Source organism: Ustilago hordei, assembly GCF_900519145.1.
Source record: "Ustilago hordei strain Uho2 genome assembly, contig: UHO2_contig_07, whole genome shotgun sequence".
Classification (NCBI taxonomy): Eukaryota; Fungi; Basidiomycota; class Ustilaginomycetes; order Ustilaginales; family Ustilaginaceae; genus Ustilago; species Ustilago hordei.
Window position 1 is genome coordinate 138,950 of NW_024545289.1, and position 15,466 is coordinate 154,415.

Below are 15,466 nucleotides of genomic sequence, written 5' to 3' on the forward strand. Positions count from 1 at the left end.
TCGACACAGCTCAAGAGGCACAGGGGTGCCAAGCAGGAGAGGCCCCTGAGCAGTACTCGATGAAGAAGGTACTCTCTGGAGAGAGAGCAGGAGCAGCATCGCTGGCGATGCTGAGAAGAGGTATATAACCATGCTTTCTCATCAATAGGTCGAGTGGATCCTCATCCACTCTACTCACCATACAACTAGTCAATACTTTAGAAACACAAGTACTCATTAGTTACAGTCAGCATAGCAGCAATCTATCAAGGTTGCTCCTCATCGTAGTGTGTGTGTTGTATCACCACTACCTGACGTCCGAAGGCGCCCATAGCAGGTTAGCGGTCCGGATATAGATAGAACCGAAGGCAGTAGTCCACTGCGGTCCGGGGATCACTTCAAAGCATCAAGTCAACACACTGGACACTCGTGTTGACGCCACCAACCTTATCACCAACACCATCAACCTCATTATCATTGACATCACCAATCTTATCATCAACACCATCAACCTCATTATCATCGACATCACCAATCTCATCACCAACACCATCAACCTCATCATCATCAACACCCACACCAGACCTTGGTGTCATCATAACATTGATATTGATCGTGCCGAGCTACCCCTGAACGGAGTGTCCACAGAGGTCAGCCGAAACCTACGATAGTATATACAACGAACGCCACCTGCTGTCACTGCACAACTTGATAGTCACCGATACCGAGACAATAGCTGTCACACAGTTTAATAGTCACCGAGTATCTCGACAGACCGACCTGGGTTTCAGGCGCGAGACCCCTGACACACAGTAGGCGCCACCAACACAGCAGTACTGAACCTGGACCCAATGCTTGGGGAAGCAATGAATGGTGAGGATGCCCAGCTCTGGAAGGAGGCAATACAAAAAGAGCTGGAAGGACTTGAGGCAATGGGGACTTGGGAGGTGGTGAATCACCCACCAGGAGCACCACTCATGGACTCTAAAGTCATGCTTCAGCTAAAGCTCGATGCTGATGGTGTGCCCATAAAGCACAAGGCATGACTGGTGGCGAGGGGCTTCACACAGAGAGTAGGAATCAACTACCAGGAAACCTTCTCTCCCGTAGCACCCCTTGGAGCAATCAGAGCTATCCTAGCACTAGCAGTACAGAACAACTGGGAGGTGCATGCACTGGATATCACAATGGCCTACTTAAACTCCAGGTTAAAAGAAGCGATCTATATGAAACCACCAGAGGGATCAGGAGTAGCACCTGGACAGGTATACAAAGTGGTCAAGGGCCTGTATGGCCTAAAGCAGTCTGGGTGAGAATGGAACCAGGAGTTCGACAGGTCTTTGTGATGCATGGGATTCTTCCAGGTAGAGTGTGCTCCCTGCATCTACACCAAGGGATGGGGCAAAGATATGGCCATTGTAGTCATCTATGTCAATGATACATTAGTCATAGCACCACAGCTGGAAACAGTCCTAAAGGTTAAGAAGCAGATCAGTCAGAGATGGAAGATGGAAGATAGTGGCGAGGTCTCTCACTTCCTCAGCATCAAAATCAGTCGAAACCATATGATGTGCACCATGATGGTTGGTCAGTCAGGGTACATTGACCAAGTGCTGGCTAAGCACCTGGACAAATGCACCAAGCCAACCATGGTTCCAATGCAGAGCATACCAGAGGGAACCCTTGTCGCAAGCACAGCACAACAGAAGGAGTATCTGGTGAATGTTGGCAAGCTGCTCTGGGTTGCCAACAGCACCCAGCCCGACCTTAGCCTCACCATGAGTGTCCTCACTAGACACATGCATGAACCATCTCAAGAGCATTATCAGGCAGCACAATGGGTCTTATGCTACCTCAAAGGCACAAAGAATGTTGGATTAGTGTATAGGGGAAATATGTTGCAAGAGCCACTGATTGCGCATAGTGATGCAAACTGGGCAAGTGATGCCACCATTCAGAGAAGGAGTACATCAGGGTCAGTGGCATTAGTGTATGGGAACCTAGTAGCCTGGAAGTCAGCAACACAAAAATGCATATCATTGTCTGCTGTTGAGGTGGAGTTCATTGCAGCCATGGAAGCAACATGTGAGGTGCTCTTCCTCAAGCAGCTGCTATGCTCGATTGGCATTGCCACAGGCACCCCAATGGTCTACTCAGATAACACTGGTTGCATACAGGTTAGTAAAGACCCAGCACAGCACTGGAAGCTTAAGCACATCGACACCAAGTATCACTTCATCTGTAACAATGTTCAAGAGGGAAGGGTGCAAATCAAGTACATGGACACCACAAGGAATTTGGCAGATGTACTCACCAAGCCAATTGGGAGACAGGCAATGCAGCAAGCAAGATCTGGGCTACACCTGCAAATACTGGCAGTGGCGTACAAAACAGAGTCCCCAAGCTATGCAATGATGTTAAAGAATGGAGGATATACCTTGAAACAACAGCATAATGAACAGGGTACATATGCTGTTGAGGGGGGGAGTTGAAGTAGATAAAAGCTACACAAAGTGTAGAGATGGTGAAGGTAATGCTTATGGCTGAGTAAAAGGCTTGAGCATCTGAGCACAAACCACATGTGTCACAACCTACTCAAGACAAATGCTTTGTTATGCTCCGCAGTCGATGCGGCTCTCTGCTGCTCTTCTTTTGTATATATAGACTCCTTCTCTCTCCTCGCTCTCTCTCTCTCTCTCTAATTATCATCATCAATCACACGAAAACTTCAACTAATCTTTCAACATGTATGTCTGCTTCGCTCGGCAGAGTGTAAGACCCATTTTTATTTTTATTTTCCTCTTCTTTTTCCTTTTTCCTTTTTCATTTTCATTTTTTTTCTTTTCTTTTTTCTTTTCGGTGTGATGAACCCTGGGGATCACGACTCAATTTCGACAGTGCGCAGATGTGACGCAACGCAAAGACCATCATCATCATCAGCATCGCCACAGCCTCCTATCCACATTCTTTGATATCGTATCAACAAAGCTTTACAGTCACACACCCTTCGATCGCCTTAAAGTGAGGATCGGACATCTCCAACCAAGCGCTCGGGTCCAATCTACTTCTCAAGTTGAGCATCTGTCAAATTCACATCGTCAAGTTGAGCCACAGCAGCTTCTTCTTCAAACGGAACACTCACAAGATGCCGACCTCTTCCATTGTTCCAGGCAGAACGCATGAGAAACGCAACCTGGCGATTCTGGCAGCATCTCTGCTGCTGCTGCTCCAGCAGACAGCTTTTGTCTCTGCTTCGAAACAGACCCTCTCTCCATTCGACTGCGGGAATGTCGCCGTCTCATCGAAACAGTCATTCGATCTCTCCAAAATTTCCTATCCCATCCGCACTTCCAACACCGAGTCAACACCTCCATCAGAAACAAAGACTTCGATCGACATTGATCTCTGCAAGCCGCTCGATGCTGACCCAAATCGTGACGAGAAAGATCAGTGCCCGCGTGGAACAAGGATATGCATCACAATCGAGACCATCAAGGACGGCAAGACCATCGTGACGCAAGCAATCCCAGTAGCTTATTCCGGCGAGTCAGGCGGAAGTAAGATTGAAGCCAAAGTAGAATGGGGCGAAGAGCTCGAAGGTGGAGAGAAGAGCATCGAGCTTCAATTGCCAGGTGCCACGTACGCTGGCCGTGAGCAGAAGGCGGAGCTTGAGCTTGTTTGCGATCCAAAAGCAGACGCTGACTCTCATCCCACTGCTCGAAGCTATGACCGTTCAGATGGAAAGCTGAAGCTTCGCTGGCCGACCAAGTTCGCCTGTTCTTCTGCTGCCAGCAAACCAGGCAGTGGAGGTGGGTCTCCGTCCAAAGGCGGCTCTGATGACGGCGACAAAGGCAACAGCGGAAGTGGATCAGATGCTTCAAGCGGATGGGGCTTCTTCAGTTGGCTCTTCTTCCTGCTTTCTGTCGGCTTCGTTGCTTATATGGGTATTGGAATGTACAACAACTACAACAATTACGGTGCAAGTGGCTGGGATTTGGTTCCGCATAAGGACTTTTGGAGGGAATCTCCTTACATTGCTCGCGATGCTGCTTCTCATGTCTGGCAGACAGTTTCAGGAAATCGCGGAGGCGGAGGCGGGTTCGGAGGATCTGGCGGTCGCGGAGCCTACGAGCCGATTTGAGCAAAGCATCCCGACTAGACACATTTCCGTTGTACGCATGCTTATCATCGTCAATCCTAGTGTTGTCGGATCACTCGAGCGGAGAAGGAGCAGGATTGCATGCATCCTCAGTTTTGCGAGCTCGGTTCGGACGGAACTATCGCAAGGGAGTGCCTGTGCGCGATAGGGACTTCATCCCGACGCTTTGTGAGACCTGTGACGAAGCTGATCGGCAGATTCTTCTGCTCCGAAGACGAACGCAGCAACAGCTCTGAACCTTGTTTGAGTTCAAGAGCTCTCAAGGGCTGATGCAGAGTGCGGAAGCCAACTGTGGAAGCTACGTTGAAGCCTTCCCGCACTCGCACGCTCCCGCACACTTGAACTTCGCTGCCGACAGGACAGAGCAAGACAGGGCGAAGATAGATATATTGTGCTCTCCGCTTCCAAGATCCAAGCTCCACCCCATCTCCTGTCACAAACCACTCTACGCTAGCTCATCAGACCAGCTCAACATCCCAACCTCCCTCCATCAAGTCCCCCGCAGGCACCTCAGCTATCTCTACTCCGATTGCAATCACACTCGATAGAGGCACAGCTTACTCACCGCGACCATGAAGAACGAGGCTCCGCAATTAAAGAATGAGGGCATTGATCTGCTGAAGGAGGAGAAGGAGGTGAAGAAGGAGGCCCAACATATTCTCACTCACGTACTTGCCAATGCTGGCTACGGTAGCATCTCCAGAGAGCTGGGGGGCATCCTGGCCAGGGAAGGCTTTTTCATCCGCAACACCAAGGCTGTAGGTGTTCTTTCCATTCGTCATGACTTTCGTCTGTTTGCAGTTAGGTGGATTGGCAGCCCTACGAGGACCGTGCTGGATGCAGTTGCCTCCCTCGACTCCAAGCTGCGATGCCTTAGACTCACGAGGCACTGACAGCCTCTGCGTCTCTCCATTCCCCCCCCCCCCCCCCCCCCCCCCGCGCAACAGTACAACGACCAAAGGCGTTATAAGATTTGCAAAGACGTTCTTGGTATCTACAGTACAGTACAGCAACGATGCCCCATCCTCGCTCAGGTCTCCTGCAAAGACTCCCAGCCCCTCCAAGGCTTCTGCAGAAAGCCCTTCAAAGCGAAAGCGTGTGGCCAAGAAAGGGGACGCAGACGAGTAGAATGCGTATGTGATGGATCGGAAGTCTACGAGAATTGCTCTAGCTTTTCGACACGCATCCATGGCGACCGCAACCGAATCTATTTTGCTTGCAATATACCGCTTTCCTATCCCTATCAAACCAGCGAAGCGTTCAAGACATATTGTCCTTGAGTGCCTCCATCCTGTCGTTACGCTTGCCTTCAATACTTGATCAATTTATGATAACAACATCGTCATCATCTTTGACAGCTGCAATGCTGTAGCTGTGTCGTACTGTAGCGAGCAAGTCGCCTTGCTTGACGCGGTATCCACTGAGGTCACTTTGATTTCAAATCAAAAAGTCCCTTTCGGAGGCAGCTCGCGTGCCAGACCGTCACATCGGCGAAAAGCCAGGCTGTTCCTCCTCTCTTCCTTCTCTGCTGCACTGAAATTTGTATTTAGCGAGACATCAGCTCGAGTCCGCGCCAGCTTTTTTCAATTCATCTTATTGTTACATCGCGCAGATCCCATTTCAAAACTTTTGAAAGTCTGTATCCAGTTTTTCTCCCTTTCCTCCTTGCCTGGAATTTGACGTTCTTCTTGCTTGCTGAGTTGGAGGTAACAGCAAAAAAGCACAGTACAGCACAGCGCAGTGACAGACGACCTCGACCTCTCCCTTTTGAGCAAAAGCAAAACGCAATAATGACGGCGGCAAGGCGGGCTTCAAGCTCTTCCATTGGGTAGTCTGTTACTTCATTTCCACCTTCTCTCTTTACCATCCTCTCTTCACCCTACCACGCCTCGATCTTTCGCTCTGCACAGCAAAGAGCAACGAGGTGTCAGCCACAAAGTCCACCATGGCGCCCGTACAACAGGAAAAGGAGACCCGTATTGCCATCGTCAACTCGGACAAATGCAAGCCTAAGAAATGTCGTCAGGAATGTAAGAAGTCGTGCCCCGTCGTCCGTATGGGTCGACTCTGTATTGAGGTGACACCGACCAGCAAGATCGCCTTCATCTCCGAATCTCTTTGCATTGGTTGTGGTATCTGCCCCAAAAAGTGCCCCTTCGACGCCATCAACATCATCAAGCTTCCCACCAATCTCGAGAACGAGACCACCCACAGATACAGCGCCAACTCGTTCAAGTTGCATCGTTTGCCAACACCACGTGCTGGTCAGGTTCTTGGTCTTGTCGGTACCAACGGTATTGGAAAGTCGACAGCACTCAAGATCTTGGCAGGCAAGCAGAAGCCCAACTTGGGCCGTTACGACGACCCACCCGACTGGCAGGAGATTCTCAAGTACTTCCGTGGTTCCGAGTTGCAGAACTTCTTCACCAAGGTGCTTGAGGACAACATAAAGGCGCTAATCAAGCCTCAGTATGTCGACCACATTCCCCGTGCCATCAAGGGGAAGGCTTCCGTCACTCAGCTCTTGGACGGCAAGCTCGAAAAGGACAACAAGCAGATGGTCATCGACATGCTCGACCTTAAGGAGGTCCTCGAGCGAGACGTCCAGCAGCTGTCGGGTGGCGAGCTTCAGCGATTCGCCATCGGCATGTCGTGCATTCAAAACGCCAACGTATACATGTTCGACGAGCCATCGTCGTATCTCGACGTCAAGCAGCGTCTCAATGCCGCCCGAATGATTCGCTCCCTTCTCGACTCCAACACCTACGTCATTGCCGTCGAGCACGATTTGTCCGTTCTCGACTACCTTTCCGACTTTATCTGCTGTCTCTACGGTGTCCCTTCCGTTTACGGTGTCGTTACCGTCCCCTCGCCCGTTCGTGATGGTATCAACATTTTCCTCGATGGTTACATCCCCGCCGAGAACATGCGTTTCCGTGAGGAGTCGCTTTCGTTCAAGATCTCCGAGACTGCCGAAGACGAGGTGCTCGACAGGACACCCAAGTACGTCTGTCCACCCATGACCAAGACTCTCGGTAACTTCAGCCTCAACATTGAGGGTGGAGAATTCAGCGATTCCGAGATCATTGTATTCCTCGGTGAGAACGGTACCGGTAAGACTACCTTTGTCAAAATGCTTGCTGGCAAGCTCGAGCCTGATCCGGGTGCCAAGAAGCCTCCTCAACTCAACGTGTCAATGAAACCCCAGACCATCGCACCCAAGTTCCAGGGTACCGTCCGCATGCTCTTGCTCAAGCAGATCAAGGCTGCCTTCATGCACCCTCAGTTCCAGACCGATGTCGTCAAGCCCATGTCGATCGAGCCCATTATCGACAACGATGTTCAGACCCTCTCCGGCGGTGAGCTCCAGCGTGTTGCGCTTGTCCTTGCCCTCGGTAAGCCTGCCGACATCTACCTGATCGACGAGCCATCCGCCTACCTCGACTCGGAGCAGCGTATCATCGCTTCGCGTGTCATCAAGCGTTTCATCATCCACTCGCGCAAGACCGCCATGATCATCGAGCACGATATCATCATGGCCACCTACCTTGCTGACCGTGTCATTGTCTACGAGGGTCAGCCATCCGTCAAGGCCACCGCCAAGCGTCCCGAATCGTTATTGACTGGTATGAACAGCTTCTTGGCCACTCTCGAGGTCTCGATGCGTCGTGATCCTACCAACTACCGTCCACGTGTCAACAAGTTCAACTCGATCAAGGATAAGGAGCAGAAGGCCGCTGGCAACTACTTCTTCTTGGAGGATTAAGCGCGTGTTGCGTATAAGTCCTCTGCACTGCATTGCATCATGCCTTCTCCCCGTTGACAGAGCGAGAAGGCCCAAAAAGGAGGGTGATCGTCCTAAGTTATCTTCACTGAGGATATCCTCTAAGCGCAAGCGTTTTTGAGAGCTTGTGTATCTCTGCGACGCATGTCGTCTGTACATATACCGTTGTTGCAACTTCATCCTACATTCTGTAATCCATCCTGTCAGTGTGTCACGCTCCTTGTATCCACACAGTGTCTTGCGAGTGAAGCTTAAGTCAGGACCAAGGAAAGAGAGTAAGTCCAGCTTTGCATTGCTCACGCGAAACTGTTTTGTAACAATTGCTCGCTCTAAGCTCGCATTGCCTTTGCATTCAAAAGGATCGTGAAAGGATATAGGTGTACAAGAAGTAAGGGGGAGTTGGGAAATGGTAATCAAGGTAGGTTCCCATACGTTTGAAACCCAAATCAACCAGCATCACAACTCGTCGTGATACAACAGCGAAAGTGTGCTGAGAGGAGAAGTGCGGGGTTAAAAGAGAACAGGGTATCAAAACCAAGCCGATTTGAGAGAGGAGGAGGAGGTGTTTCGACCGGTGCGCGGGGAGGATAGGTTGGCGTGTTCAGCTATGCAATATAGTCAGTGCGTTTGCTTTTCACGTTGGCATGCGCAGTATGCCAGGCTACTCAGCTATCGCTTCGGTGGTCCAGACAAGGTCTTCCTCGCCGTTGTGGACGCCACCAAGAGTCAGGAAGGACGCTTTCCCGGTTGTGCATCCCAACTCTTTGGTGCCGTATCTCCAAAACGGCTCGGTCGATGATGGTCCTAGCGGTTCGAGGGGATGCCCCTCTTCGTCGGGAGTCGTATGGCGGGCTCCTTGATGTCGTCGGCAAAAAATTGACGTCGTCACCGTCAATTTTCCACTTTTCACTTTATTATTATTATTATTATTATTATTATTTTTATTATTTTTTTTAATAACAATGCATTCAATGCGATCATGGATCAGAAACTAAATACTGCTGGAGATTGCGATCCAGTGCGACGCCAAAGGATGACGTGGGGCCAATCTAATCAGAGATCAGGCAGGGCCAATACAGTTATATGACCGATATGATCAGAAATCAAGCCAAGCTGGTCTCACCAGAGATCAGGTGCAACATAGTCCTGTTTGTTGTCATGGTAGATCATTAAGTAGGAGTACTCCCACCTTTGGCATGTGCTGCTCACATGTATATATATCTCAAAGAGAGCACTAGGCTCCCACCACATTCCCTTAGTCAATTGAGTATATTTGTTTCTGTCTATAACTAGCAGTGACATCATACTTAGACTCTCCCTGATTGCCAGTATCAGGACCCAAACTTCAACAGGTTATGAGCCCAATCAGCCAATATGCTACCAAATTTGATATCAACAAGAGGTTTCACCATCAACATGTTGAACCCTGACTACTCATTGTACAAATACTTTGTCGAGGTGATCGAGGAGCTCCTCCCTTGCCTTCCAGACATAGTACAAAACCATTATTGTCAATTGATCAATGAAAATACCTATGGTACACCAAAAGAACCAAAGGCTGGGCCGATCTTAAAATACACCAGAAAGACAAATGTCAAGCAAAAAGTGACACCCCTGTAAGCAGTCGTGCGCCTGAAACCAGATTGGGTGTTTCTGATTGATTTCGGTGAGATCGATTGAGTAAGTTCTACTTGGTAGGTGTCATGGGCCTGAATGTTCAAGAAGCAGGAGGGTCACTGGTTCATATGGAAGGAGCACAGGTATTGGAGATCTAGTCAATACCAGTAGAGAGCATGGTCATAGTGCAGTCTCCATGGAGACCATGGACTCCTACAGACTCACATGCAAAGGAGGACCAGGCCCATATGCAAGGAGGGCCAGGCACAGCCATGAAGAGGACCAAGCTCAAGGAGCATGCAGATGGTTACCACTCAGGGGCTTGAGAGACAAGAGTCAAAGGAACTGTCACCAGTCAAAGGAGAAGGAGCAGTGTATAGGGAACCAGCAAGCAGGTCCTGAGGAGGAGGAGCAGTGTCGAAGGAGTCAACACAGAGGCACAGGGGTGCCAAGCAAGCAGGATAGCAAGGAGGACAGGAGTGGTGCTAGAGGGGCCCCCTGTACAGTACTCGATGAAGAAGGTACACTCTGGAGAGAGAGAGCAGGAGCAGTGTCACTGGCGACACTGTGAAGAGGTATATAACCATACCTTCTCATCATCAAAGGTTGAGTGGATCCTCATCCACTCTACACACACACCATAACTAGTTATCACTTCAGCATAAGTATATATTAGTTTCAGTCAGCATAGTAGTAATCTATCAAGGTTGCTCCTCATCATAGTGCATGTGTTGTATCACCACTACCTGATGTCCGAAGGCAGCCCATAGCAGGTCAGCAGTCCAGATATAGATAGAACCAAAGGCAGTAGTCCACTGTGGTCCAGGGATCACCTCAAGCATCAGTCAACACACTGGACACTCATGTTGATGCCACCAACCTTATCACCAACACCATCAACCTCAGTATCATCAACACTCACCAACCTTATCACCAACACCATCAACCTCATCATCATCAACACTCACACCAGACCTTGGTGTCATCATAACCTACATATTGATATTGATCATGCTGAGCTACCCCTGAGTGGAGTGTCCACAGAGGTCAGCCAAAACCTACAATAGTATATACAACAAACACCACCTGCTGTCATCACACAACTTGATAGTCACCAAGCAACTAACTCATTGAGACCAATACCAAGACAATAGCTGTTGCACAGTTTGATAGTCACCAGGTACCTTGACAGACCGACCTGGGTTTCAGGCGCGAGACCCCTGACACTTCGTTCCTTAAGATGGGTCTTGAAAAGGTCAATCAGTTTGCATCAAAGGTGGTCTTAATTGTACCCAGGAGTTCAGGCACATGCCAGCATGGAAGACAAGGCTTCACATCACTGCCATCACCATCCCCAGAGGCTGAGATTGATAGATTGCCTGACAAGTGGACATCCCAGCCAAAGGGGGCAGTAGTTCAACAACAGCATGATCAGTCCTTGCCCAAAAAAAGGTTGAGGGATTGCCCTCATCGTCGGCTTTCGTATGGTGGGCTCCTTGACATCGTTGCCAAAAAGTTGACATTGTCACTGTCAAAAATTCGGCGAAAAAAAACGACGCCTGTGAGATTCGAACTCACGCCCTCAAAGAGGATATCCTTCCACCGGCGCTTGCTGGTTGCTATTTTCACTAATAGGTAGCAGGGATACGTGTTAACCACTCCACCAAAGCGTCCTGTATTGATATTCTGGGTTATCATCGATAAAATAAAGCTTCGCACGTTGTTTCACGCCGAAACTCAACTTTAATGCGAAGCAACTGATCCCTCGACGTTCATCCGACGTTGCGATAGAGATTGATCCGGTAAAGCTGCAGTTAGCTTACACTGACGAAGAGCTCAGCCTGATCGCTGCTGCTGATGAGTGCAGGGAGCTACACGAGGATGCCAAGGTGGCAAAGCTCGATGTCGGTGTCTGGACTCGTGAGCAAGCATGCTCGATGATTCCTGATTGCCTCGACCTGGATTGCATCCTATCGTTGAGCTCAGCCTTCTGTCCTAAAGTCAAGACGTTGGCCTCCTTTGACATGAGACACACCATGAAAAGGTGAAGCAAGAGGCTGCCGAGATTGAGGACAGACCGGCGGAGGAGATGAAGCTTTCTCGACTGAGGGTGGTATGAGTTCGTGTCCTGCTTCGACCACGGCTGGTGGCATGACAACACAATAGACTCAGGGTTCAGAAGTGTTGTTCTTTTTGTGTCGCTTAACTTTTCAATGTTTCAGATGGATGCGCACGCTCTGTCGTTCTATGCAGCTCGAGCTCGCAGGAATTCCTACGACCAAAATTAAACTCACCTTTCTTCACTGCGCCTCAGCTTTGAGTTACAGTTGTAGCATAAGCTCGGTTGAATGCGACCGATCGTTGTACACCTTCATTATTAAATGGCCGACGCAGTGAGCGCCGTCGACTAGTGGCGACGTCCGACTCCTGACGCTCGACGACCGGGAACAATGAAAGGAGAAAGGAGGCAGAGTGACGGAGAATGTGAAGCCGAGTTGAACGAGGAGACTCGAAGAGGAAGAGAAGATGAAGGGCCGAATGCCATGGCTTTTCTGTACCGACAGCCCAGACACAACACCTCCCGCTCGCTCGACTAGGGCTGTTCTGGGCCCCGTTTGTAAAATTGTGCACAGGAGAGAGTGTGTGTGGAATGCCGCCCCCCTGTGCGCTTCGCCTTCCTCATTGTTGGCGTAGGCTGTGTCGGACATGAGCGCCCGTGATGTTGGACAAGGAGCAGGATCCTGAACATCCATTCTATTGAGAGATCGCCGTTGGTACGTCCGTGTGAAGCAGTCCAAGCCCTGAAAAGACTTGAAACTTGCTGGCCCCGACGGATGCGCAGAATGTTGATGGTTGATGTCTGCCTCCCTTTCTCCTTTGCATGCCGAATAGTCAGTCCACTTCCTCAATCTTTGTCTCCTCAGATTGGTCCTCCCTTACTGACCTTGCTTATCAACCACCGCCCATTACGACCAACCAACGTCAATTCTCCTTTCGAGTCGATTCTCATCCTTCGACACTGACTCGTGCAACATGCGTTTCGGTGACTTGGCTGCGGCTACAGCCGCGCTCGTCGGTCTTGTCAAGGCTCAGTCCTCGAATTCAATCATCAGCGGTGATGGACCGTCCGCCCCCAGTCTCACTCGCACTGCTGCCCTCGGTAGCTGGACGCCCAAAGCTTCTTCCGACGGACTGACACCACCCTCTTTGGACGGCGAGGGTCGAACGATCAACATCAACAGCGCCAGCGACTTTTGCTTGCTCATGCCTCCTGATCCGACCAAGGATAACGTGGTAGATGCTGAAGCTATCGCCGTCGCCTACTGCATCAACCCTACCAATGGAACGCGACCCATGCCCGACGGCTTCATCAAGACGGCACACTTCCGTCGCACACCTCAATATGTGCAGATCTCAGGCGTGTACAACCCCGCTGTGATGAATCTCGGCAACAACGACTGCGGTGGCGAGTACGACTCGGAAGGTGCGGAGGGTGTCGGCAACCCTGTAGGAGTGACGATGCGAAACGGCAATTACTTTACTCAGTTCGTCGGAGCATGCGATATCCCTGGAAGCCCCCTGTTCTGTATGCGCATGTGCCCCAACTACGAGTACTGCAAGAACACGTACGACATGATGGGATGTCTTTGGAACCAGCCGGGAGACTATGACCAGCCTGAAGCGTTCACCAACTGCGACGCCGATGCTGATCGGCCCATCGGCGTGTACAATAGCAGCTACACTTTCAGGCAGGGTATGAGCGTCACTCCTACGCCAGTGGCCGCTCCAGCTTCGTCCAACTGCCGCACTGTCGCCTCGCCTACTGCTAGCGGTGTCACTTACACTTGGAACCAGCAGGCTGCCGCCTCGATTTCTGCCTCGTCCAAGTCCGGGTCCGGCTCCGGCGGTGGCAGCAGCAGCAGCAGCAGCAGCGGCGGCGGTGGCGGTGGCGTCGGCTCTTCTTCGGGCTCATCGAGTGGCTACAAGAGCGGTGCTGCTTCCACGTCTGGCATGATCAACGTCTATGCGCTTGGTGTCACTGCTGTTCTTGGTGTCATCGTCGGCGGCGCTCTGCTCGTCTGAGCCCATCACCCTCACTGTTCGCAGCTCATCTGCTTTCTCCCGTCGTCTCGTACAGCTTCTGCGTGTAAGTTTGAAGTGTTCTTGCTTAGTATGATGGTGGTGCTATTGCTCAACGACGATGACGACCCGAATGAGGGGTATCCGGCTAAATTAGAAACTTACCCGATTGTCCTCAAACACCAACATGGTCCGTGGCAATCTGTTCATACTCTCCCCTGCAATGTCCTCTGTCAAAGCAGCATATGCTTTGTCCAATCTGTCTAATTAAACACTATGATGATGAGCTCAAGCCAGTCTGCTTTTTTTTTTCCTGAATGAAGAGCTTTGGGCAGCACAATGAATGAATGCGATGTTGAAAAGTGAAGACGTTTGGGTCCCGATAACTGGCGATCGGGGGGAGTCTAAGTACGATGTCACTGCTGGTTTAGACAAAAACATGTATACTCAATTGACTAGATGAACATGGCGAGAAGGTAGTGTTGTCAGCTTGATATATATACACCTCTGAGGCTGATACCGAGTGTAGGTGCTTTCTACTTAATGATGATGTCTGACAACGAGCGGGACCTAATCTCCGATCAGGTCTGCTACGCCCGATCTCTCTCGCATCGCCTCATGTCTGCTTAGATCACCATGTTGGATTGTCTATTTTCGACATGCGATGACCCGATTTGACGATGGCTGGGAGAGCCGATTAGATGCCATCTGGATGAGGAGCCGTACGGAAAAGAAGGGTGCAGCATCTCAAAAGGGATTGGAGCTGGGCGCAGTTGGAGAGCGTTGTCGTGCTCTTCTCCAAGCGAGGCAGAAGCCAAGGTGTCTAGCCGAGAAACGCGCCAAAGAAGGGTCAGAAGACTCAAGAGGCCAGCGTGGCCAAGCCGACAACGAGGCGCGCAGGTAAAGTTGCATAGCTTGGCAAGCTCAAGGTATTGGTGATTCTAGCCTAGCTGAAGAGCCACCTGATATTTCTCGTCAACAGCCGTTCGCATTGCAGTGCAGTCAAAGCCTTGCCTATCACGATGAGAGAGGGAGTGAAAACAAGGGCACCATCTCACACAGACTTGCTACTGTGTGAGGCCTGAGAATGTGGTTCGGCATTGAGCCGAAGTGAGCGAGTTGCGTGGGAATAAAAATGAGGAAAAGAGTCGGGATGGCAAGCGAGAGTGAAGAGAGCAAGCAAGCAAGGAGGATCGAGTTGTTGTGCTGCTTTGTTGTGCTGCTTTCCTTGCCGCTCCTCGATGAATTGATGACACTCTGTGCTCTGCTGCAAGTTACACGGGTTGGCTGGCCGTCAGCAGCTGCAGCCCTTTTCCTGTCGGCTTGTCCCCGCCTTCCCGGAATTTGTCGATCGCCACTGGCCATTCTGTTTGCACAAGGCGATTCTATCATCTCGAAGCGAGGAACCAAAGTATCAATCAGCCAAGCTTGAGTTTTGGATTGCTTTGTGTGCGTGTATGGAAGGCCGTGCCTGTGTGCTTGTGTGCTTGTGTGCTTGTGTAGATCTGCGAGCTGCTTCTGGCGCTGTTGGCTCGCTGCTCACCTTTCGTATCCGCGTTAGACTCGCCTGTAAGCTCTGATTTTGTATTTTGTATTTTTATGCTTTTTCTGGCTTTGCTGTCTCATTCGTCACAACTTCAGCCACGCATCTTTTGCTAGCGAGAGACAACAGCTGTCGCAACCTTGAGCTTCTTCTCTTACCCTTTCTTCCACCATCCCATTTCCTTCCTTCCCTCATTCAAACGTACGCTTGCACAGCTTGATCCTCGTTCTTTTGCCCACCCTCTCCTTCCACCAGCCTCGTGTGCTTTGAAAGCCCTGGCTCAAGAGGTCATCATCCTTTCTTC

The 15,466-nt window shown here is 50.5% G+C and overlaps 6 protein-coding genes and 1 non-coding gene across 7 annotated transcripts; 6 read left to right on the top strand and 1 right to left on the bottom strand.

The window, feature by feature from the left end:
- Positions 1–1,166: 1,166 nt before the first annotated feature.
- Positions 1,167–2,471, top strand: UHO2_03852 (uncharacterized protein; the record flags this gene model as incomplete). The annotated part of the gene is made up of 2 exons (XM_041559809.1): positions 1,167–1,244; positions 1,344–2,471. The coding sequence occupies 2 exons, from the start codon at positions 1,167–1,169 to the stop codon at positions 2,469–2,471; spliced, it is 1,206 nt and encodes a 401-aa protein (XP_041415743.1).
- A 653-nt stretch (positions 2,472–3,124) lies between these two features.
- UHO2_03853 (uncharacterized protein) lies at positions 3,125–4,120 on the top strand (the record flags this gene model as incomplete). Its single annotated transcript, XM_041559810.1, has 1 exon — positions 3,125–4,120. The coding sequence occupies one exon, from the start codon at positions 3,125–3,127 to the stop codon at positions 4,118–4,120; it is 996 nt and encodes a 331-aa protein (XP_041415744.1).
- Positions 4,121–4,710: 590 nt separating this feature from the next.
- UHO2_03854 (uncharacterized protein) lies at positions 4,711–5,266 on the top strand (the record flags this gene model as incomplete). Its single annotated transcript, XM_041559811.1, has 2 exons — positions 4,711–4,896; positions 5,144–5,266. The coding sequence occupies 2 exons, from the start codon at positions 4,711–4,713 to the stop codon at positions 5,264–5,266; spliced, it is 309 nt and encodes a 102-aa protein (XP_041415745.1).
- An 817-nt stretch (positions 5,267–6,083) lies between these two features.
- Positions 6,084–7,904, top strand: UHO2_03855 (putative RLI1 - Protein promoting preinitiation complex assembly; the record flags this gene model as incomplete). Its single annotated transcript, XM_041559812.1, has 1 exon — positions 6,084–7,904. One exon carries the CDS (start codon positions 6,084–6,086, stop codon positions 7,902–7,904), a length of 1,821 nt encoding a protein of 606 aa, XP_041415746.1.
- Positions 7,905–11,092: 3,188 nt separating this feature from the next.
- tRNA-Ser(GCT) lies at positions 11,093–11,212 on the bottom strand. The gene has a single exon. It is a non-coding gene; the product is annotated as a tRNA-Ser (tRNA).
- Positions 11,213–12,572: 1,360 nt separating this feature from the next.
- Positions 12,573–13,622, top strand: UHO2_03856 (uncharacterized protein; the record flags this gene model as incomplete). The annotated part of the gene is made up of 1 exon (XM_041559813.1): positions 12,573–13,622. The coding sequence occupies one exon, from the start codon at positions 12,573–12,575 to the stop codon at positions 13,620–13,622; it is 1,050 nt and encodes a 349-aa protein (XP_041415747.1).
- Positions 13,623–14,283: 661 nt separating this feature from the next.
- On the top strand, positions 14,284–14,697 carry UHO2_03857 (uncharacterized protein; the record flags this gene model as incomplete). Its single annotated transcript, XM_041559814.1, has 2 exons — positions 14,284–14,519; positions 14,565–14,697. The coding sequence occupies 2 exons, from the start codon at positions 14,284–14,286 to the stop codon at positions 14,695–14,697; spliced, it is 369 nt and encodes a 122-aa protein (XP_041415748.1).
- Positions 14,698–15,466: the final 769 nt, after the last annotated feature.